Source organism: Pan troglodytes, chromosome 4 (assembly GCF_028858775.2).
Source record: "Pan troglodytes isolate AG18354 chromosome 4, NHGRI_mPanTro3-v2.0_pri, whole genome shotgun sequence".
NCBI classification, from domain to species: Eukaryota; Metazoa; Chordata; class Mammalia; order Primates; family Hominidae; genus Pan; species Pan troglodytes.
Genome location: NC_072402.2, coordinates 114,132 through 138,566, shown reverse-complemented (window position 1 = coordinate 138,566; position 24,435 = coordinate 114,132). Strand labels below are relative to the sequence as shown.

The following is a 24,435-nucleotide window of genomic DNA, read 5'->3' as shown; positions in this document are numbered from 1 at the left end:
GGCGTCCTCTCCGGGCCCAGCTCTTCTTCCTGGTTGCGTCTCCAGGCCCGACTCCTGCCTCTCAACAACCTCTTTGGACTCAGTGCCTATCCATCTCCTGGCGGCCTTGGTCAGCCCACAGCTTCCTCAAGCCAAGCTCCCCAGGCCCAGGCCAGGCCTCACGGTGGCCTCTCCAGGATGAGCTCCTGCCCTCCGATGGCATCTCCAGGCCCCAAATGTTCTCCGGTCGGTGGGCTCCTCCACGCCAAGCTCAGGCCTCCCGGCGACCGCCACAGGCCCAAGATGTCCTGAAGTCGGCCTCTCCCGGCCCTGCCTCCCAGCAAGTAAGCAAGCTCTTTTGGCTCAACTCCTGCCCAGCTCCCAACTGCCTTTGTAGGCCCCGAACTTTCTCCAGCCAAGCTCTGAGGGCCCACTTCCTGCCACCTGGTGGCCTGTACGGGCCTAGCACTGTTTGGAGAACAGCCTCTGCAGGCCCCGCCCTTGCCTCCCAGGGGCCTCTCCAGGCCCAGCTCTTGCCGCCACGGCGGCCTCCTGGGGCCAAGTCCCTGCCTGCCTCCCAGCAGCCCACGTGCGGCCCAGCTCCTCCCTCACGGTGGCCTATTGATGCCCAACTCATGCCTCTGGCACCCTGCCCAGAGGCGTGAGCCCCTGCCTCACACTGGCTCCTCCCACGCTGAGAGAGGTCAGTGTGAGCCCTTGCCTCACACCGGCCCCTCCCACGCTGAGAGAGGACAGCGTGAGCCCCTTGCCTCACACGGGCCCCTCCCACGCTGACATGTCCGCGGGAGCCCTTGCCTCACACCGGCCCCTCCCACGCTGACAGAGGTCAGCATGAGCCCCTTGCCTCACACCGGCCCCTCCCACGCTGAGAGAGGTCAGCCTGAGCCCTTGCCTCACACCGGCCCCTCCCACGAGGACAGAGGTCAGCGTGAGCCCCTTGCCTCACACCGGCCCCTCCCACGCTGACAGAGGTCAGCCTGAGCCCCTGCCTCAACAGGCCACCGTGAGGGAGGGGCAGGGTCGCACGCGGGCTGCTGGGAGGTAGGCAGGGACTTGGGCCCGGGAGGTCGCGATGGGGCGAGAGCTGGGCCTGGAGACTCCCCTGGGAGGCAACAGTGGGGGTCTGCAGACGCCCTTCTCCCGCTGGAGCTGGGACTGTTCAGTCACTGGGAGAAGGGATGTGGGTCTGAAGAGCTTGGTTGCAGAAACTTCGGGGTCTACAAACGCAGGCGGGAGCTGAGCCAAAAGAGCTTGTTTGCTGGGAGGTGGGAGATGCAGCCAGGAGGAACAGCTGGGCCATGCGGGAGGCGGAGGCCAGGCCTCCTCAAGTTGGCCTCTCAGACCCACTTGCAGCCTCCCGGCGTCCTCTCCGGGCCCAGCTCTTCCTCCCGGCTGCATCTCCAGGCCGGACTCTGGGCCGACTCCAGGTCCCAACAACGTCTCAGGCCTCATGGTGGCCTCTCCAGGCTCAGCTCCTGCCCTCCGATGGCATCTGCAGGCCCCAAACGGCCTCCGGTCGGTGGGCTCCTCTAGGCCCAGCTTGGGCCTCCCGGCGGCCTCTGCAGGCCCAAGTCGTCCTCAAGTCGGCCTGGAAGTGGGCCTGGAAGAGCAGCAAGTCGGCCTCCCCGGGCCCAGCTCCGTCCTCTCGGCGGCCTCTCCAGGTGCAAAACTTCCTTGAGTCAGCCTCTCCAGGCCCAGCTCCTTCTGCCTCCCAGTGGCCTCTTTCGGCCCAGCCCAGCTCATGGCTGTCGGCGGCCTTCCCAGGCCCCGCTTTTGACTTTTGGCAGCCTCTTCAGGCGCAGAACTTGATCTCCAGTCGGCCTTTGCAGGCCCGGCCTCCTGACTCTCAAAGGCCTGCACGGGCCTGGCCTCGGCCTCGGCCTCACTGCGGACTCTCCACGCCCAGCTAGCTCTCACCTCACTGCGGCCTCCCCAGTCCAAAGCTCCTGCCTTTCGGCTACTTCGGCAGGTCCAGCTACTGCCTGCCAGTGGCCTCTTTAGGCCCAGCTCATTCCTCACAACGGCCTTTCCAGGCCCCGTTTTTCCCTTCCGGCAGCCTCTTGGCCTCTAATTTGTTTATCTTTTGTGTATAAATCCCAAAATATTGAATTTTGGAATATTTCCACCGTTATATATTTTGGTAGGTAATTTATTTGGAGTGAGTTTCTGCACCATGCCCGAATTTTTTATTTTATTTTCCTTATTATTTGGTGTTAAACAGGTTTAATGACGGTCATGGCAACTTTTTGGCACAATGAAAAATATCGGCCATGATCAACGTGTTCTGTTCTGGGGAAGGGGGCAAAGGCAGGGTGAATCACTTTCTTAAAAAGTATAGCTCAAGTTGGGAGTGCAGAGGGAATGGGGAGAAAACCCTCCTGCTGCCTGTGTCGAAGTGCAGGAGCCCCCACCCCCATACTCACCTGAGTCCAGCCCCTCTGGGGAAAGAAGGGGTGCATGAACTCCCCCTAGTCCACAGGCGCCTCCCTGTGGCCCAAGGCCCTCTTCACACTCCATCTTGTAGCCCAGCAGGAGCTATTTTCCAAAAAGTGAAAAGCTCTGAAGGTCCCACAATTCATGGTATGTACAGGGGCTTGGAGGAGGGAAACTGCCCAGCTTTCCCCCGGCACAGCTGCAGGGATAGGGGGTATAGATAAGAGGAGCAGGCCTTGGCCAGGCGTGGTGGCTCACGACTGTAATCCCAGCACTTTGGGAGGGGGAGGCAGGCAGATCACGATGTCAGGGGATCGAAATCAGCCTGGCCAAGATGATGAAGCCCCGTCTGTACTAAAAATACAAAAATTAGCCGGACGTGGTAGCGTGCACCTGTAATCCTAGCTACCCGGAAGGCTGAGGCAGGAGAATGGCGTGAACCCGGTGGGAAGAGGTTGCAGTGAGCCAAGATCGCACCACTGCACTCCAGCGTGGGCGACAGAGCAAGACTCGGTCTCAAAAAAAAAAAAAAAAAAAAAGAGGCAGGCCTTACTCCGTCCCAAACTGAAAGGATTAAATGGCTTTACCTGGGAGAAGATAACCATCCTGCCCTCCATTGCTACCCCCACATACTGTCCATGTTCTCAGGGGGTACTGTGAGTCCTGGGATCTTTGGGGTTGCCCACCTGCCTGTGGTAGTTATGGAGACCCCCCAGGTGTTGAGGCAGGGCTGGGGTGTCCCCTTCCAACCAGGCTGTCAAGGCCCCAACTCTGGGGCAGAGGCAGTGGCAGGGCAGCCAGGGTTGCGCCAGAGCCTGAGCAGGTTGAGGTGGGGTCAGGCAGGGCTGGGAGTCAGGGCAGGGGCAGCAGCAGTGGACCTGCTATGCACACATCATCTTCTCCAAGGTTTGTGTGCAGAACATCCTGCCCATGCTGCCCCAGCAGCTTCAGTTGGCACCTGCCCCAGTCCAGCCTCTGGGAACCATGCAGCAGCTCCCAGCGGCCCTGCACCCACCACCAGCATCCGTTTCACCTGCAGTTGAAGATCCGTGAGGTGCCCAGAAGATCTTGCAGTCATCAGTCCCACGGAGCAGCGCGCGAGGCTGAGGCTCCTCCCACTGGACCGCCCCCCAACTGGCACCACTGCTGCCCCTGCCCCTACTCTCAGCCTCACGTGACTCTCGGGCAGAGGCAGTGGTGGGGTAGCCAGGGCAGCGTCAAGAGTCTGAGCCAGGTGAGGTGCGATCAGGACCCCCACAGGGCTGGGAGTCAGGGCAGGGGCAGAACAAACCTTGGGGAGGATGTGTGCATAGTGGGCCTGCAGGGCGGCTGTGGCCTAGTGGACAGGAAGAAGCAGTGGGCCTGGAAGAGCTGCTTGATCAGGGCCGGCACTGGTCCAGGGCACGTGCAGTGAAGAGGACAGCGCCTTCTCGGTCTCCGGTTCCCTGAGCCTGTCCTCGGCTTCTCCACCTGTACAGGCAAAGGGGAAGCTGTCCCCATCACACATGGCACAGTTGGGGGTGTCGGGCTTTGGACTGCAGCTGGAGCATCTTCTCATCTTGCATTTGGGTGTGGTGGGGTCCTTCAGTGTGGGATCCATGTCCGTGGGGTTCCCTCTGCCCTGACCCCGAAAGCCCAGTCAGTTTCTCTTCAGGCTCTGCCCCCCGGGTGGCTCAGCTCAGCTCCTGCCTAGGAAAGCCTTAGTGTTGGGAGGGACCCTGATGACTGAGGAGCCTGGTAGCTCCAGGTCGCCCAAACTTTCAGGTCTCTTGCACCAGAAGGTGGCAGGATGCATTGGGAGGAAACAGGTCACCTTGGAAGGTGTCCCTGGGCCCCCATCCCCAGGGGTAGGGGCCGTAGGGGGCCCGCTCTGCTGCCTTGACCAGACTCCTGGGCTTTGAAGGCTCCTGGGCCCAGTAAGAAGGAGATGGGTGCCAAGGTTGAGGAGGAAGCATCCGAGTATGTGTAGGAGGAGGACAGGGTGGGACCATAGACTTTGCCAAAAGCTGCAGGTGGATCGGGGGACCCTGGGGGCTCAGGATCCAGCAAGGGCGGCAGGAGTAAAGGAGGAAGGAATGACAGGTGCAAATACCTTCTCACCAAAGCCCTTGTTGCCCTCTGGCTCCTCCCCAGAGTTGTCCCCACTCTCAGTCAGTCACCCACTCCTTGAACTTGAGATCGGTGTCAGTGGTGCTAAAGCCATCATCAGCAATGACATCACCCCCTCCTCCTCATGGATGACCGTGTGCTCCTCGTCACTCACTATGTCCTCACTGGCCATGTGCTGGGAATGAGCAGCTCAGGTGGGCAGCAGCAGGGCTGCCCACCGGTCACCTCCCTCACCAGGGGCTGCAAAGTGGCCTGGAGCTCCATACTGAGTAGAAGGCTTTGGGCCAGAGTATGATGCAGTGCCAGACACCACCTGTGTCAGTTCCCGTAGTGCCTGACGGTCTATTTCCCTGCCGTCCAGGCTGTGTACCCCGCTGTGGGAGAAGGCTTGGGCCAGGCTGAGCCAGGTTCCCTGACTGTGTGCAGCCGTTCTGCCCCACAGAAGCTGCTCCTTGGTATCCGAGCTCTGGAGTGTTTGGGCTGCAACTGACAGGAGTTCAGAGGACACCCCAGGGGCAGTGGCAGTGGCAGTGGCAGTGCCCGTCTCTGATATGCTCCGCTCCCACGAGCCCTTGTTACACTCCTGCTAGCCCCTGGCTTGTGGGCTTGGCCTCTGAGCTGGACTTCTTTCGGTCCTTTTTGCAAGTGGGCCACCTTCACCTGGAAGGCCAGGTCGTATTTCTGCATCTCATTGGGCCCCAGGGTGTACCACCGCTCGCTCAGCATCTGGCTGATGGTCCGGTTATCCTGGTTGGGGTGACCCTGGTGTGCCCCGCCAGGGCCTGGTGCCGCTTGCTGAAGATCATGACCGCCACTCATGGGCCACCGGATGTGGTCCTTGTCCCATTTGTTGGGGCTGCGTCCATCCTTCTCAGAAGATGAGTCCTGTTCCTTGCGCAGGGCACTGAGGGACTGGGCCTGACATCATCTGAGTAGTAGAGGCAACTGGGTGTCAGGAGACATGATGGAGAGGAAAGCATCATCATGGTCATTCTCTGTCTCACTGTCCAGCAGGGACTCCCCTGAGGGGCCCAGGGCTCCTCCTCCATGGTGGGAGGTGAGCTTTTACCAGGTTCCACCACCCCCAAAGTGTGTGGGGTTGCGGGCCCTGGGCTTTCAGGGCAGGTGGCTCCAGGGGGCCGCCCAGGGTCAACACTCCCTGTCCCACCTGGTGAACGCTCATGAGCAACAGCTGCCAACTTGGCAGGTTGTTTTCTCTGGTTGGAGGCCACTGAGTGACTGGCAGGTTGCTGGGCCTCGTGTGGCTGCAGGGAGGGGTGAGGAAGGGGATGGAGTACCAGGGGAACACGGCCGCAGAGTGACCTTCCACATTCCTCCACACGAACATGCTGATGCCACGGGAGGCCTCACTGAACGCAGGCCTGGGGGCCGAGTACTTGGTCCGGGCAGGGGGTTCCTGGCAGGGGTTCACACCTCGCCCCCTCCTCAGCCAAGGTGGCTTGGGCCCAGAGAAGGGGAGGTTGGAGAGGAGCAGAAGGCCAGCCCTCAAGTTTTGTTTTTTTTGTTTGTTTTGTTTTTTGTTTTTGAAATGTAGTTTGACTCTTGTCACCCAGGCTGGAGTGCAGTGGCATGATCTCAGTGGCCTTCATACCTGGCTAATTTTTTGTATTTTTACTGGAGGTGGGGTTTTGCCATGTTGGCCAGGCTGGTCTTGACCTCCTGACCTCAGGTGATCCACCCACCTCAGCCTCCCAAAATGGGATTACAGGCATGAGCCACCGCTCCCAACTTCATTCATTTTTACTTGAAAAACTCCGTTAAGCATTTTTTTAAGGTAGACCTAGTGGTCCTGAATGCCCTCAGCTTTGTTTGTCGAGGAAACACGTTATTTCTTTTTTCTTTCTGAAGGACAGCTTTGTCAGACATAGTATTAGTTGCTGGCAGTTTTTTTCTTTCAGCACTTTGAATGTATTATTCGATTCTGTCCTGACCTGCAAAGTTTCTTTAACTTTTGACTATTTGATTATATTGTGACTTGGTGAGTATCTATTTGGTTTGAACCTCTTTAGGAATCTTTAAGCTTCATGGATTTAGATGTCTAAATCTTTCCCATGATTTAGGCAGTTTTCAGCCATTCTTTAAATAAGCTTTCTTCTCCTTTCTCTACTTTCCTTCTCAAACTCCCATAACCTGACAATGGTTTGCCTAATGGTGTCTTGTTGGCTTTCTTTTCTCTGTCTCTTTTTTTTTTCTTTTTTTTTCTTTTTTTGAGACAGAGTCATGCTCTGTCACCCAGGCTGGAGTGTAATGTGTGGTCTCGGCTCACATTGCACTCCAACCTCTGCCTCCTGGGTTCAAGCGATTCTCCTGCCTGAGCCTCCCAAGTAGCTGGGACTACAGGTGTGTGCCACCACACCCAGCTAATTTTTGTATTTTTAGTAGAGATGGGGCTTTGTCATGTTGGACAGGCTGGTCTTGAACTCCTGACCTCTTAATCTGCCTGCCTCGGCCTCCCAAAGTGTTGGGATTACAGGCTTGAGCCACCACACCCAACCTTCTTTTCTCTTTTTTATTCTTTTTTTCTTTGTCCTCTGACTGGATAATTTCAGAAGATCTATATTCAAGTTTACAGATTCTCTCTCCTGTTGAAGTTTACTATTGTGTTATATCACCCAGTCTGGTCTTGAACTCCTGGGCTCAAGAGATCCTCCCACCTTGGCCTCCCAAAGTGCTGAGTTTACAAGCATGAGCCACTGCATCCAGTCAGTCCCAGCACTTTGGGAAGCTGAGGTGGGAGGATCACTTGAGCTCAGGAGTTTGAGACCAGCCTGGGCAACGTACTGAGAACTTGTCTCTATATTAAAAAAAAAAAAAAGTCCTTGGGAGGCCAAAGCGGGAGGATCACCTGAGGTCAGGAGTTCTAGACCAGCCTGGCCAACATGTCAAAACCCCATCTCTACTAAAAATACAAAAATTTGCCAGGTGTGGTGGCACACGCCTGTAGTGGTGGTGCATGCCTGTAGTCCCAGCTACTCAAGAGGCTGAGGCAGGAGAATCACTTGAACTGGGAGATGGAGGTTGCAGTGAGCTGAGATCGCACCAGTGCACTCCAGCCTGGGCAACAGAGTGAGACTCCATCTTATAAAAGGAAAAAAGAAAGAAAAGAAAAATTCCATATCTGAGTGTTTACTCCTGAGTTTTTGAGATTGTTATTAAGATCGTGCTGTACTGTGATGATTTGGGTTTGTTTGATAATCAGAAAAAAGCATATTCTTTTAGGTGTTCAGCCACACTGCTTTGGTGTCACAACTGCACATTGGTTTCACAGCTGCAAGACAAGTTCGAGCATCTTGAAATGATTCAACAGGAGGAGATAAGGAAGCTTGAGGAAGAGAAAAAACAACTGGAAGGAGAAATCGTAGATTTTTATAAAATGAAAGCTGCCTCTGAAGCACTGCAGACTCAGCTGAGCACTGATACAAAGAAAAACATCGTAAGAAGCAATAGTTTCTCCTACTATTCTGTGAGCCTTATCATTCTACATCCCATCTTCCTGTGAGTTTGTCTTTGTAGCACTTAACTCTAATTGCAGTTCTCATTTTAAAAACTGGCTTGCTTATTGTATATTTTCCCCAACTAAAGCGTGAACTCCTAGCAGGGCATGGTGGCTCATGCCTGTAATCTCAGCACTGTGGGAGGCCGAGGTGGGTTGACTACCTGAGGTTAGGAGTTTGAGACCAGCTTGACCAACATGATGAAACGCTGTCTCTACTAAAAATACAAAAATTAGCTAGGCGTGGTGGCTGGGACCTGTAATCCCAGCTACTTCGGAGTCTGAGGCAGGAGAATCACTTGAACCCTTGAGGTGGAGGTTGCAGTGAGCACAGATCTCACCATTACACTCCAGCCTGGGTTAGGGTTAGGGTTAGGGTTAGGGTTAGGGTGAGGGTGAGGGTGAGGGTGAGGGTTAGGGTTAGGGTTAGGGTGAGGGTGAGGGTTAGGGTGAGGGTGAGGGTGACGGTGAGGGTTAGGGTGAGGGTGAGGGTTAGGGTGAGGGTGAGGGTGAGGGTTAGGGTTAGGGGTTAGGGTTAGGGTACTGTAAATAATTTCACATTATTACTAATAATAAATTATTATTTGTATTACACTATTACATAATGTAAAGACTATTAAGACATGTTTGTCTTCAAAGAATGGCCTTGGTTTCTGTGGGCAGTGCTTCCTCATGGAAGGGTAATGCATTCCTGCTAAATCATGGACAAAACGGGCTTCCAGGAGCTACAGGCTGCAGCAGCAGCTTCTCCTCTACGTCCTTCACTGCCTCAAACTGTTGTTGACTTTGAAAGCTTCTTTCAGTCTAGTTTTATCAACAGAGCTAGTATTTCATGAGGTTCTACTACATACCAGGTTCCGGAAAGCTAAGTGCCTTTTGTTTGCTATTATTCACTAAATACAAATCACAACTCTCTCCTCATTACTCACACAACAAAATTTAGCTGAGGGAGATTGAGTGACTTTCCCAGGGTCACAAAGCTACTAAGAGCAGAGTCATGTTTAGATTCATGTGGGAATATTGAACACAGAAATGAACCAGTGGAAACATCCTATGTTCCAAAAGCCTACTCAAGCCATTTGTTCTTATTTTAAGGAAAATCTTTATGCTAATTTTAAACTCCAAATACTTATGAATGGCAGAGATCTACAGATTTGATTCTGATGTAAGAAATGATGGTCACCAGCTGGTTACTGCTACCACCCCACAACCCCGAGCATACTGGACGAATGTCTAAGCCTTGTGGTTAGTGGGGACAATGCTGGTGGAGTCTGAAGTTGTCATGCAGTGACTCATGCAAGCTTAGGCAGATTTGGTGATATATGACACAGAGATGCAAAGAAATGTTGTAGCTGACACACACAGGCTGGCTCTGGGAGATGCAGAAGGAGCACGTCACCCAAAATAGAGCCAGAGAGACATCCTTAAGGAAGGAGCAAAGGGGCTGCATCTTAAAGAATGTAGAAAGGATTTGTCATGAGAGATGGGGCAGGAAGTTCTTGAGAGGCAGAGGGAGAGCATGAGAATGTTGGGAAGGGAGGAGAGATTCTCGCACATCTGGGAAGCTGACAATCCATCAGCATGGCCAGAAGGAAAATAAGGAGGAGGAGCAGAAATAGATGAGGCTGGATATAGAAGCAGGGCTGAAGCTGTGTCGATTGTGGTAAAGAGTTGTGATTCTATCCAGAACGCAATAGGTAGCATTCTAAACAGAGATCTTTTAAAACAAGAGTCAGCAAGTATTTTCTGCAGGGGGCTAAATGTTAAATATTTTAAGTTTTCCAAGCCATATGGTCTCTCTCTCAATGACTCAGCTCTTCCATTATACCATGAAAGTAGCCAGAGACATTATGTAACACATGTATTGGCTGTGTCCCATTACAACTTTACTTACAAACGCAGACTGTGTCAGACATGGTCCGTGCATGGTAGTTTGCCACACCCTGTTTTAGAAAGCTCAGGTTTATGATGTGATGGAGAATGCCTACAAGAGCTCTTGTTTTAAATGGTAGAGTGAACATACACTGGAATTCTATCCTGCTTGACCCAAGCTCTTGATAGCGAAAGGTAGAAAAGATAGATGGTAAAGAGATAGATAGATAGATGGTAAATAGATAGATAGATAGATAGATAGATAGATGGTAAATAGATAGATAGATAGATAGATGGTAAATAGATAGATAGATAGATGGTAAATAGATGATAGATAAAGAAAATACATAGCTGTTCCAGAAAACAGAAATGGATAACTTCATGAATCAAAAGCAGAGTAATATACTTTGGAAAGGAAGCAGGCCGGAAAACCCACAGTTGCAAAACAAATAGAATTTCCAACTGCCTCTTGTAGCCCCTTCCTGGAAGTAGTCACAGCCCAGGGTGTTCGACTTCTTCCTCTGTTTTTTGTTTGTTTGTTGTTTGCTTTTCTGTGGGGTTTTTGTTGTTGTTGTTGTTTGCTTTTTTTTTAAAAAAAATTCCCTTTCCCTGCTTTTTGGTCACAGCAGCCTTTGTCACTTCAAACACCGCAAGTGTTCTTTAAAAAAAATTATATCAACTTTTCAATTAAAATGCAACATGTCTGAAACTTGGTATCTGGAGAGGTGAGTTGGACAAAGGAGCCCTTGTTACTGCACGTTTTCATTCTTCAAATTTCACCTTGCACGCAGTAACAGACAGTGCACAAAGCCACTTCCTTATGGACGGAAATTCTGAAATCCTTTTATGCCTGGCCTTTCCATCCTTCAACTTCCCCTCTCCCATGCTGTGAATGATTGTATTGGACATTTTTGTTTTAATGTCAGTGACAGGGGAACACAGGTAGCTCTAATATAGCTGTGACCCAGATGCTTCTGTTTCTAGCATGTATTTATTTTGCAGCAAACATTTACATCCATGATGTTTCACTGTCTTTTGAAAATAATTAGGCAATATCTCATCTGAGGTAGGATGTTTCTAGGGGTTGTGTTCTGAGGGAGGAAAACTAATCTGTTCTCTTTCCACTGCATTCTAGGAACAGTAAGAGGACCTTGTGCATGAATAATTTGTTTCCACACTACAGAGTGGGTAATAAGCAGATTAGTAAAAACAATTCTGCTTCACTTCAATAACAGCCTCCTCCAACTCATTTTTTCTCAACAAACTTATTTTTCCAGCAGAAGAATCCCAGACTTCTTAGAGAACCCAGTGACTTTTTGCACCTTAAATCTGTGAAATCCTCATGTTTTCTTCTGCCGTATCCATAGTTCAAACAAAGATGAGGCAAAGCTAGACGCATTCCTGAAGGAACCCAAGAAATTCCTCTCTTTCTTTCTCTGGAATGAAATGAATTCTCTAGACCACCAGTTCTAACCTTCAAAAACCAAACCTGTTTGTGAGATCTCCTTCAAATACTACTGTAGACCCCAGTGTTTATTCATTAAATTTTTTAAATATTTGTTTTATTTGGAATCCATGTATTTGTAATTTTAGTGTTTGTATTAATATCAGGGAGAAATGTTTAAATCTGTCTATGCCATATGTGCCTCTGGCTTATTGCCCAATTAATTGTAGTCTCAGGCTAAACTTTGGTTTCTGTCTTTAATTTTTGTCAGAAGAAATATAACTGATCTCAAAACATCTGCTTTTATTGTAGGGGCTTGTGCTGCCATCTCCATTCCTCCCTGTTTTCTTGCAATCTGGGTGGAAGTTCTTTAATATGAACATTTCAACCACCTTCATTCTACCATGTCCACTATCAGCACATTCAAACTGATCCAGCCAAGGCTGTCATCTTAGGCCAGGGATTTTTTAGGAATCTATTTTGCTGTGATGCGGCTGGCACCCCTTTGACTCACTGTATCACCCCAGGGTTCTTTTCATTTCAGAAGCCCAAGAGGGCAGAAAAAGAAGTAGGTGAGCAATTAAACACTCTGAGTCAGGAGCGTCTCCCCTTGCGTTAAGCAATGTTGTAGAACATCGATGTTCTACATCGATGTTGGCGACCTTGGTACCATTTTGTCCACTTGATTGGAAAAGCCAGTCAATAATTTCAGGTCACTGTTGGCCTTAGAAGAAGAGCCCAAAGGCAACAAGCAAAGGCGCTGGTGTCCAGTCGCCTTCTAGAAGCATTTTCACTTTCCCTTAAGGTTTCCCTTGATAAACATAGAAGTACTGTATGTAGAATTGACCCAGTGCTGCCCTGGCAACTTTGTATATTAGGCCAAATTTACATTTCTTACCCTTATGAGAGGCACCCTGGTAGGCTAGTGGAGTTACACACAAAGTCTGATCTCAGATGCACTGTCCAGAAATGCAACACGGTCCAATCAAATAACATTCTCTGAGCCTGTTTCTTTAGCTGTGAAAGAAGAATAACATACCCATCTAAAAAAGCAGCTTATTGTATTTGATTGGTCTTTTATTTTCTATGAAACTGTGTTTAACACAGTAATTATTTTCATTTGTGTACTACATTTGTGTTGTGTTTCTGGTTTTAGTTTTGTTTTTGAAATGGAGTCTTTTTTTTAGTGGTTTTTTGTTTTGTTTTGTTTTGGTTTTGAGATGGAGTCTTTCTATTGTCACCCAGGCTAGAGTGCAGTGGCGTGATCTCCGCTCACTGCAACTTCCACCTCCCAGGTTCAAGTGGTTCTCCTGCCTCAGCCTCCTGAGAAGCTGGGATTACAGGTGCCCACCACCATGCCCAGCTAATTTTTTAAATATATTTTTAGTAGAGATGGGGTTACAACATGTTGCCCAGGCTGGTCTCAAACTACTGACGTCAAATGATCCACCCGCCTTGGCTTCCCAAAGTGCTGGGATTATAGGCATGAGCCACCGCGCCTGGCTTGTTTTAAAATAAGGGTTTCTTGGCTAGGCATGGTGGCTCACACCTGTAATCCCAGCACTTTGGGAGGCCAAGGTCAGTGGATCACCTGAGGTCAGGAGTTCGAGACCAGCCTGACCAATATGGAGAAACCCTGTCTCAACTGAAAATACAAAATTAGCCAAGTGTGGTGGTGCATGCCTGTAATCCCAGCTACTCAGGAGGCTGAGGAAGGAGAATTGCTTGAACCCAGGGGGCAGAGATTGCAGTGAGCTGACATTGCACCATTGCACTCCAGCCTGGGCAACGAGCAAAACTCTGTCTCAAAATAAAAAAAAGATTTCTTAAAATGATATTTTCAGTATTTTATAGATGATGTGTAAGCAGCAATCTTAATAGGATGTTACCCGACACTTTGCGAGACTGGCAGCTTATTTGATCCAGATGTCTCTAATTCTTTTTTCTTTTTCTTTTTCTTTTTCTGTTTTTCTGTCTTTTTTTTTTTTTTTTTTTTTTTTTTTTTTTTTTTTTTTTTTTACAGAGCCTTGCTCTGTCCCCCATGCTGGAGTGCAGTGGCACGATCTCGGCTCACTGCAACCTCCACCTCCCCGGTTCAAGCGATTCTCCTGCCTCAGGCTCCCGAGTACCTGGGATTACAGGCGCGCGCCACCATGCCCAGCTAATTTTTTGTATTTTTGGTAGAGACAGCATTTCACCATGTTGGCCAGGCTGGTCTCGAACTCCTGACCTTAGGTGATCTGCCTGCCTCGGCTTCCCAAAGTGTTAGGATTACAGGCGTCAGCCACTGTGCCTGGCCCAGATGTCTCTAATTCTAACATGAGATGTATTGCAGGATCATAGCAGAGTGAGTTGCTGATGTATCCAGAAGGAAACGAGCATGGAACTCTCACGACAGCTGTCCTGAGAAGTGTGTGTGTGCTGTGCTTGAATATCTCACTGCTCATTCATACACAGGCTTTCTGCTGACTGAGTTAACAGTATCTGTTTCATAAATAATGTAGCCCTCTTTCTTTCTTTCTCCCTCTCTCTCTCTTTTTTTTTTTTTTTTTTTTTTTTTTTTTTTTATTTTTTTTTTTTTTGAGACAGGGTCTTGCTCTGCTACCCAGGCTGGAGTGCAATGGTGCAGTCTCAGCTCACTGCAACTTCAGCCTCCTGGGTTCAAGCGATTCTCCTGCCTCAGCCTCCCAAGTAGCTGGGATTACAGGCATGTGCCACCACGCCTGGCTAATTTTTTCTTTCTTTTTTTTTTTTTTGAGACAGTTTCGCTGTTTTTGCCCAGGCTGGAGTGCAATGGCACAATCTCGGCTCACCACAATCTTTGCCTTTTGGGTTCAAGGGATTCTCCTGCCCAGCCTCCCGAGTAGCTGGGATTACAGGCATGTGCCACCACACCCGGCTAATGTTGTAGTTTTAGTAGAGATGGGGTTTCCCTATGTTGGTTAGGCTGGTCTCAAACTCCTGACCTCAGGTGATCTACCCGCCTCGGCCTCTCAAAGTGCTGGGATCACAGGCATGAGCCATCACTCCTGGCCTAATTTTTGTATTTTTAGTAGAGAGAGGGTTTCACTCTGTTGGCCAGGCTGGTCTCGAATTCCTGACCTCAAGTTATCTGCCTGCCTCGGCCTCCCAAACTGTTGGAATTACAGGCGTGAACCACCATGCCTGGCCAGCTCTATTTCTTTAAGCCTACATGTTTTGCACTTGTTAAAAGTATTTGAACATACAATTACTCAGCTTCCCTTGTTTACACGTGAATTTTGTATAATCTTAAATATTTTTTCCAATCTAAGCTTTATTTTATCCCGTTCCTTCTATATTTGTATAACTTTAGGAGGCTATCTTCATTGAAAGTTTTTTCTCAAAAGCCTTAAGATAGAACATAGTTCTTGGCAGCAATTTGAAAGTTATTTGAGGAGAAGGGGAGACTTACAATGATGATTCAAATGAAGGAAACTAAAAAGTAATGAAGCAAGGCAGAGGAAAAAGCAGTACTCACTTGAGCACATCCCAAAAGAATAACATTTCAAATGTAACTAGAAAAAAGTATGCTGAAGTTTGCAATACAGAAATAATTATTAATAAGATAGCTTTAAAGCCCTGCTCAGCTTTTGAATGTTGGGAATTGACCCAGAGGTGGCTGTAACCTAAGATGGTTCCTTCAGTAATGACCATTTTTTCTTTTTCAAGATGATGATTATTCCCCACCTTCTAAGAGACAAAGACCAACGAGCCACCACAGCCACCAGTCCCAGAACCCGCCAATGCTGGGGAACGGAAAATGAGGGAGTTCAACTCTGGTAAGTTCTCAGCAAAATCCATGACCTTTTCCTTTATCTTCTGGACTCTCAATGTGACTGATGAAAGTTACCACATGCTCTGCAGGGGGAAATGGTTTAGCATGTGTTACTACATCTTAATCACATCTTTGTAAAGCCAGGAGCATTTTACAAGTCACGTTACAGACATTGTTTAAACATAGTCTGTATTTACCAAAGTATAGGACATTGTATCATCTCATATTAATTAGTTAGTTGGCTCAAAATTAGTGCTAATGACTTAGTAATTCAGTGATTTCTGTTAGCTTTAAAACCTTTATTTCAGAACTATTTCACCTCTTGGTTTTCATTTTTGCTGTGTGTCACTGCCTGCCGGCTGCTAATTAACTCCCAGTGAATCATGTGTCCTGTGAAGGGACTGAATATTAGTGGCAATTTATGTTGATGATTTGTATTTTGAATAAATAGTTTGAATACATAGAACATTAAGCTTGTATACATTTTGAAAATAGTATTTTAATATTCTACTGTGTCATAGTTACAATGATTGGATATATATTGAATTTATATGTACTTTAAGTTGTTATATGTTTATGGTCTTTAGCATTCTAACGTGCAATTGTATATCTGTTAAGTCTTTTTATTTTTCAAGATTAGACTGATTTATTGAGGCATCTGTTTGATGCCACATTAAGTGGCCCAGGTTTTGTGTAGGGGTTGAGGTTAAAGCAGGAAGAAGGGTGGTGAGAGGCGGGGTACCAGGATTAGGTTGGAATACCTGGGGGTGCTCTGAGGCTCCCCAAGTTTCCCTGGTCTTGGCCGGCTGTGCTGCTGGCCTGGGCATCTGATGGGCCTGCAAGGGTGGTCCAGGGGCTAGGGCAGGGACTTTGGAGTCACGCCGTTGGCTTTGAATCCAGACTCCTACACTTGGTAGCTGTGAACTCTCCATGCCTCAGGGACCTGCAGAACTGAGCTCTGTCTGAGCCAGGTTCCATCCAGGCACTGCGCATCCATCCAGAGGGGCACTGCCTCAGGCTGCTCGCTATTCACTGCCTTCTCAAGCAGACCCTTGTCTCCTTCTAGGCCCTCACAATCCAGTGGAGGAGACGAAACTCATCTGCCTCTGTCCCTCTGGGCATGCCTCATGCCAGGTGCATCTGTGGACAGGGGCCATGCTCCTGGGCTTCCAAAGTTGGAGAAAGCTGCCAGGCTCAGGTGGGTACATCACAGCAGCTGCTGCCCTCTGAACACAGTGACAAAAGAACACTGTGGGCCTGGAGCCCTGGTCTGGGGCATTGGGCAAGGCTGTTGCACTTCTCTGATCCCATTTCCCCATCTGGAAAGTGCGCTGATTGTATCTCCCTGTGGGCACTGAGGGCTCAGTGTTAGTTTGAGAGCCAGCATCTGGGGTTTGGGCTGTAATTCCCCGTCAGCCCCATAGCTGCGGGGAACCAGGGACTTTGTTGGGATTACCCTAGGCATCAGTTTAGCTTCCTGCCCCTGGCTTGGGCTCAGCACCTGAAGTAGTCTAGGGGGTAGGTGGTCCTGGTGGGGGCTGGGGCTTTTACCCAGACTGATGTCACACCCAGAGCCAGAAGTCTTGGTGCCTGCTCTGGGCAAAGGTGCCAGCCTGTGCGACAAGAGCGAAACTCCGTCTCCAAAACAAAAACAAAAAAGCTTGCATCATTTCAAGGGGCTCACACCTCCCTAAGGGCCTGGTAATTGGCTGGCTCTGGCCTGCATCTGGCCCCGAGGGTGTAGGTAACACCCCACCTTACCTGGTTTCTTCCTGCCAGGGCCAATCTTCAGACCTCAGGACTTTGCAGCCTATCCCACCTCCCCTCTGGCCAGCCTTGAGCCCTTGTGGGTCCAGCACTTTTTCCAGGCTGTCTCCTGGTTGTCCTTCTGCCTCGAGGCCTGGCTCATGCTGCTCCCCCTCCCACTCTCCAAGACCCACAAGGACCACTCCACACCCAGCTCAGCCCCATCCCCTCAGATAGTCCTTTCTCTTTCCTCAGGTGGCCAGGTGCATATCTTGGTGTGAGGACCTTCGCTGTATCTGGGAATGCCTACTGGTTACCTCGGTAACAGAGAACAAGGCATTTACCTGATATGAGTGTCTTGGTTCACTGTCTACATGGCTAGGGAGGGAATCAATAATAGGCTTTTCACTTGCTGCAAGGGCCAGTTCTCCTGGCCCCATGGCTCTAGGGATGGAGGACACTGCAGGAGATGCAGCGCTCACTTCCCAGCTGAGGACTGTGGGTCATCTCAGGGCGATTTCACAGTCCCCACATGCCCCACCCCCTCAGCTCTGCAAATACCAAGCAGTGCAGCCTGCCTAGGGGATGATGGGCTCGAGAGTGCCCAGGTAGTGCCCAGAGTGCCCTTGGCAGGCCCCTCACCTGGCTGCTTCCACAGCTCTGTAGCAAGAGTTCTAACCTTTTTTGACCATGAAGCCTGCTGAGAATAAGAGCTGTGGACTGTTTTCCCAGAAAGGCATGTACATGCTCTCCACACAAAACCTTTCATCGTGGCCAAGCACAGTGGCTCATGTAATCCCCGAACTTTGGGAGGCGGAGCCAGTCGGATCACCTGAGGTCAGGAGTTCAAGACCAGCCTGCCCAACATGGCGAAACCCTGTCTCTACTAAAAATACAAAAAATTAGCCAGGCGTGGTGGCAGCCACCTGTAATCCCAGCTACTCCAGAGGCTGAGACAGGAGAATCACTTGAATCTGGGAGGCGCAGGTTGTAGTGTGGTGAGATCATGCCAGTGCACTCCAGCCTGGGTGACAGGAGCGAAACTCTGTCTCAAAAAACAAAACAAAACAAAACAAAACCTTGCATCCTTTCAGGGGGCTCACACCTCCCTAAGGGCCCAGTAATTAAACCCCTTGGTCCTGAGGGTGAGAAACTTTGTCTCAGTTCTTCCCCAAGTGATCAGCCCAGGGGTCAGGAAGGAGAAGCCAGAAAGCAGGACCCATGAGAAGGGCCCCCTCCTGGAGTTTGAGGCCCACTCCCTCCTGCCCCTGCCTCTCCTCTGTCCAGGACTCCTCCCTGCTCTGCCCCACTCCTGGGGCCATAACCATGGGGAGCTGTGGTTTTCTACAGGCCCCTGGGCACAAAGTGGGCAGGCTCACCTGGAGGCGATCAGAGTAACATGGCAGGAAGTGAGGGGGAAAGCCGCCCTGGAACTGCGCCTCTCTGCCCCCTGACGTCACTGGCATGCACTCCTCCCTCCCCTCACTCAGGCAGTGGCATGAGTTCCATGTGAGTGCTGTCCTGCTCCCTCTGCTGCCTCTTTTTTTTCTTGGGGCTGCCATAACACTTTCCCTTCCCCAGCCCTGCCAACCTGGTGGGACATTGGGCTTCCCTCTCACAGGGTCCTGGGGACAGACCCATCTTTTATCATACCCACAGAGAGACCGTTTTTTTTCTTCAGGACCTGGGGAGCAGCCAGGTTCCATGAGTTAAATGCAGATCTGAACCAAGCTGGGATTGGGGTACACACTCTCCTCTACTGAAAAGTAGCTAGGGATTCCAACTAGGTGAGGAGAGTGGGGCAGAGCCAGACCAGACAAGGACTGATCACCTGGAAAAAGCCTGCCATCAAAGGTCTTGGCAAATGCTGGGTGCAGTGGCTCACTCCTGTAATACCAGCACTTTGCGGGGCTGAGACAGGTGGACTACTTGAGGCAAGGAGTTCGAGTCCAGCCTGGGCAACATGGCAAAACCGCATCTCTACTAGAAATACAAAAATTAGCTAGGCGTGCTACACTCCTGTAATCCCAGCTACTCAGGAGACTGAGGCAGGAGAATCACTTGAACTGGGGAGGCAGAGGTTGAAGTGAGCTGAGATTGTGCCCCTGCACTCCAGTCTGGGAGACAGAGTGAAACTGGCCTCAAACAAAAAAGAATATGGCCTTGGCAGAGAGGGGCCAGCCCAGCAGTGCCTTCCCTTGGGTTTCTCCTGGGTAGGCCTCTGCCATGAGAAGGTGCTTCCTTCTGCCTGTCCATGGCCCACAGCAATGGAATGTCTGCTTCTGGGGTTTGGGTGGGAGACTGCTGGCAGAACTGGAAACCTTCAGGTGGGGTTTTTTTTGTTTTGTTTTGTTTTGTTTTGTTTTCGAGATGGAGCGTCGCTCTGTCACCCAGGCTGGAGTGCAGTGGTGGAATCTCAGTTCACTGCAACCTCCGCCCCCCTGGGTTCAAACAATTCTCCTGTCTCAGCCTCCTGAGTAGCTGAGATTACAGGCATGTGCCACCATGCCCGGCTAGTTTTTGTATTTTTTGTATAGATGGCATTTCACCATGTTGGCTGGGCTGGTCTCGAACTCCTGACCTCAAGTGATCCACCCACCTCGGCCTCCCAAAGTGCTGGGATTACAGGCATGAGCCACTGAGCCCAGCCCCTTCAGGGGGGTTTTGAGGCTTCACTACAATACTAGTTTCCTGTGGCTGCTGCAACAAATTACCACACACTTAGTGACTTAAAACAACCAAAATGTATTCCCTTACAGGTCTGAAGGCCAGAATTCTACAGTAAGTCCTACTGAGTCAAGGTGGGAGCAGGGTCGGTGGCTTCCGAGGCTCTGCGGGAGAATCCGTTTCCTGGCCGTAGAGGTGGCCTGCACTCCTCAGCTTGTGCTGCCCGTCTCGAATGACTGGAGTTTCCTGCTTCTGTTACTACACCTCCCACCCTCTCCATCACCTGCTCTGCTCTTACAGCAGAGCTCTGCCCCTCATTCCCTGGCCTCACTCACAAATAGCCTTCACCCAGACAGCCTTCGCCCTGTGCACCGCGGCTGGGGCTGGAGGGGAGGCAATGGCCGTCTCCCGTGTGTGCACTGGACGCCCGGAATCTCAACAGCACTCACACTGGAACTTGAAGGTGCCCCGGGGAAACCCACGGAAGCACAGTGGTGCCTCTGGCTGCCTGGAGCCTACCCCAGTTCCTCCCTGGCAGTGAGAGAAAGCTGCAATCACCCATCAGCAGGCTTTATTACAGAAAAGGAAACGCAAATTGGGCCTCCCCTCCTGCTGGGAAGCATGGGAACATAAGGTCGAGGAAGATGGAAGGGGGAACAAAGAGAAACACTGCAGACCGGCTGCAGCCAGAGGCTGCAGGTGCAGGGCTGAAACTGAATCATCGCCATGCCAGCAGGAGTGGCCTGCCTGGAGTAACCCACCCTTCCAGGGAGCACAGGCTGGGTGCCCTCCCCAGGGCCCAGGCAGGCCCCTCCTCTGGGTCTTGGGGCCCCCGTAAGAGCAGGAGTTGGAGAGGGTGGGCTCCTCGCCTCCACTTTCTCTGTCCTGTTAGAATTCTAAAGGGCGGGGCATTTTCTGTGTTAGGGAATGCTCCAGAAGACTTATGTGACCTCAACTTCAGCTAAATTTCTAATAGGAAAAGTTGGTAAGCTAAACAAAACCCTAAGCCCCCTAAACAACTGAAAGGGGCCCCAGAGAAACCTGAAAAGCTGAGTTCCCAGCCTCGATGGGAAGGGAGGTCCGCCACGCTTCATTACGCTCCTTCCCTTTTGCAGCTTAGATGCAACCATGGACCAGCATTAGAGGTCATGGAGATCTTAAGACTGACAGACAGACTCTGTGGCAATAAGACACCAAATTATAAACAGGACCCATGCAGGCAAGGGTAAAGTCACACCTGCAGGTCATCATCTTGCTACACAGCTTCCAAGTCTTAGACAGAACCTTCCTCCTCCAACCAAATGCAAATTAAAGAATCTCTGAATCCACCGATGTCCTGTAAGCCCCAGCTTTTAGATGTCCCTCCCTTTCAGCTCAAACCAATGCCGACCTTCTGTGCATGGCTGTATGCCTTTGCCTGTAACTCCTGCCTCCCTGAAATGTTAAAACCAAAGTGCGGCCGGGCGCGGTGACTCACGCCTCTCATCCCAGCACTTTGGGAGGCCGAGGCAGGTGGATCACCAGGTCAAGAGATCGAGACCATCCTGGCCAACACGGTGAAACCCTGTCTCTACTAAAAATACAAAAATTAGCCGGGCGTGGTGGCGGGTGCCTGTAGTCCCAGCTACTCGGGAGACTGAGGCAGGAGAATCTCTTGAACCCGGGAGGCGGAGGTTGCAGTGAGCCGAGATCGTGCCACTGCACTCCAGCCTGGTGACACAGCGAGACTCCATCTCAAAAAATTAAAAAAAAACTGCAACCCGACCTCAGGTCCTTTCTCAGGACTCCTTGGAGCCTGTCTCCCAGGCTGTGGTTACCCCTGTTGGCTCAGAAATAACCTCTTTAAAATATTCTACGGAGTCTGGTTTTTCCATCAGCAAGTTTTACTCTAAAGTGGACATTGTTTTCCTTTCACAAAGGGCTGGGGCTTCCCAGATGATAATGAAAAAATTAAATTTAAATGTTATTTAAAATACATTTCTTCTTTCATTATGAAAGTAACAAATGGAAGAACATGTTTCCAAAGCCATCATGGTTTGTTAGTTAATTTTTAAAACCAATGAAGATAGGTTAAAAAAGTGAGCAAACATATTTTACATATATTTTTAACTTGAAAACTTATACATATTTACTCATTAATTTCTATAGTAAACTTATTGAGGTATAATTTTCATACAATTGAGAAAAGGAAAGAAATTGTGCTGAGGGATGATGCAAGTCCTTTTAAACGATCAGGCCCAGAGAGGCAGTCAAGTGAGGTGGCAGTGACTTCCCACTCCCCGCCTTGGAGCTGTGTATTCGTCTCTTGAAATGCTGGCTGTTGCCTCAGGTTAACCTAGTGCAGCAGCAGACACTGCAACTCACACCCTACGGCTTAACAATATAGAGCCAAGCAATAGATTATGTTACCTTAACATAAATCCTTGGTCAACAACTTGGAACAGCCTCTTCTTTCCCTTGAAAAACCCACCTGTAACAGCTGCTAATAGGAGGTGTATTCAGGGCAACTTGAATCTACGCTTCCGGGCAGCAGTCCTCAAGCTTCGCCCAAACTCCCTCCTTACATGAATTTTGCCTCAGGTCTTGCCTTTGAGTCCAATTCAATGTGATGTTCAGTTTTCAGTCATACAAGTTGACAAGTTGTGACCAATGTAAGCCATGCATCCACCGTCCTGGTCAAGATGCATGAGGCTTCTGTGACTCCAGAGAGGCCCTCCCACCCCTTCCTAGCCAACGCCCCAGTCCCATGCCTCCAACCCTCCCTCTGGTTGTCATCATCATCTGGCCACTTCTCCATTCATGAATATTCCCACCCCTTCCTAGCCAAAGCCCCAGTCCCAGGCCTCCAACCCTCCCTCTGGTCGTCTTCACCATCTGGCCACTTCTCCATTCATGAATATTCCCACCCCTTCCTAGCCAACGCCCCAGTCCCAGGCCTCCAACCCTCCCTCTAGTCGTCTTCACCATCTGGCCACTTCTCCATTCATGAATATTCCCACCCCTTCCTAGCCAACGCCCCAGTCCCAGGCCTCCAACCCTCCCTCTAGTCGACATCACCATCTGGCCACTTCTGGCTCCATTCATGAATCTAGATATTTCCATATAGGGACAAGCTTGTATTTAGCATTGGTCTGCTGATTGAAGTTCTTCTTCTTTAGTATAAACCCCAGGCTTAACTCTCCTTCCTAGCCATCCAATTTCATATTTTTTAAAGTGGACCAAGAAGTTGGGCACATTTTAAGACAATCTAAGACCAGAATTTCTCCAAACGTTCACCAATTAGTTTTCATTTTTAAGAGTCATCTTGTCTATACCTAATTCAAAAGCAATTTTTACAGCAGCCTCAAGTTACCTTGATCTTGATTTCCCAAATCACTTATCTAGGTTTATGTAGAAACAACTTTCTGTCATTTTGCACTGATATGTAATACGTTACATAATGTTGAATTACGTTTCATGGTGTTACTGGAACAGGGTCTCAATCCAGACCCCAAGAAGGGGATCTTAAACCTCGTGCAAGAAAGAATTCGGGGCTAGTCCATAAAGTGAAAGCAAGTTTGTTAAGAAAGTAAAGGAATGAAAGAATGGCTACTCCGTAGGAAAAGCAGTGATGTCGGCTGCTCGACTGAATATACTTATGGTTATTTCTTGATGATATCCTAAACAAGGGGTGGATCATTCAAGATTTTGCCGGGAAAGGGGTGGGCAATTCCTGTAACTGAGGGTTCCTCCCCTTTTTAGACCACATGGGGTAGCTTCCTGACATTGCCATGGCATCTGTAAACTGTCATGCACTGGTGGGAGTGTCTCTTAGCATGCTAGTGCATTATAATTAGTGTATAGCGAGGAGTGAGGGTGACTAGAGGTCACTTTCGTTGCCGTCTTGGTTTCAGCCAGCTTCGTTACCATATTCTGTTTTATCAGCAGGGCCTTTGTGACTTGTACCTTGTGCAGACCTCCTACTTATCCTGTGACTAAGAACACTGAACTTCCTGGGGTTACAGCCCACAGGTCTCAGCCTCATTTCATCCAGCCCCTATTCAAGATGGAGTCGCTCTGGTTCAAATGCCTCTGACACTAGTAAGGATCACAGGTAGCATCAACAGGTTTGGAGCAAACCTGAGTGTCTCCCGGTTGGTCATATCTCAACTGACGAAATCCACAACCAGCAGAGAGCAACCTCCTTGCCCCCTGTGCTCACTGAGTCATCCAGCCCATTTTGACCAAGATTATGTGAGTTGCTGGAGCAGAGGTTGGTTGAGGGAGCTCCCACTGTATGTAATCACAGTGTCTTGCACAAAATAAATAGAAAACACAAGAATACACTCTTATGCATGATCCTACAGCCCAGAGGCATCCACTTCCTACATTTTGCATATCAGTTTCCAGTGTCTAACAAATACTTTAATGTACTTACAGTCAACATCATTGCAGGGCTAGAGGGAACCGTAATCTACAAAACTGTCCTCAATTCTGCACCAGTTACAAGGGTAGGGGTCTCCAAGACCACCCTCAGGTTTGATAATTCGCTAGAAAAACTCACTGAAAGCTGATATACTCATGGTCATGACTTAGCACAAGGGTAGGACACAGATGACTATCAACCCAGGGAAAGGCGCTCAGGCCGGAGTCCAGGAAGTTCCCACCTGCAGAGGGTCCTTCCCCACAGAGCTGTGGGCAGTGTCACTTGGGGCATCCAGGTGGGATCCCCCGAGTTTAGTGTCCCAGAGCCTTTGCTGGGGCCCCATGGTTGACTTCCCATGCGGATGGAGGTCTCCAGCTCACTCGAGGGTGAGCTCATCGCAACCCCTACCTGAATCACACTTTAGGCCTCCTGGTGTGGTCCAAAGGCCC

The 24,435-nt window shown here is 49.9% G+C and overlaps 1 protein-coding gene and 1 long non-coding RNA gene across 3 annotated transcripts in view; one reads left to right on the top strand and one right to left on the bottom strand.

Annotated features, from left to right (window-relative positions):
* Positions 1 to 22,323, bottom strand: part of LOC134809951 (uncharacterized) — a 35,539-nt gene extending 13,216 nt beyond the window's left edge. Inside the window, exons 1-2 of the long non-coding RNA XR_010156849.1 lie at positions 22,052 to 22,323; positions 12,271 to 12,389 (exon numbers count right to left, since the gene is read on the bottom strand). This is a non-coding gene — a long non-coding RNA (uncharacterized LOC134809951). The remainder of the gene's footprint in view (positions 1 to 12,270; positions 12,390 to 22,051) is intronic.
* LOC107971932 (uncharacterized) lies at positions 290 to 21,554 on the top strand. Of its 2 annotated transcripts, XM_063810203.1 has the most exons (6): positions 290 to 825; positions 972 to 3,667; positions 7,832 to 7,996; positions 15,063 to 15,172; positions 16,235 to 16,366; positions 19,674 to 21,554. In XM_063810203.1, the coding sequence occupies exons 2-6, from the start codon at positions 3,317 to 3,319 to the stop codon at positions 20,212 to 20,214; spliced, it is 1,299 nt and encodes a 432-aa protein (XP_063666273.1). In that variant the 5' UTR covers positions 290 to 825; positions 972 to 3,316; the 3' UTR covers positions 20,215 to 21,554. The 2 variants fall into 2 exon arrangements, with proteins under 2 accessions (XP_063666273.1, XP_054540904.2); XM_054684929.2 differs by having other exon boundaries at positions 290 to 3,667.
* Positions 22,324 to 24,435: the final 2,112 nt, after the last annotated feature.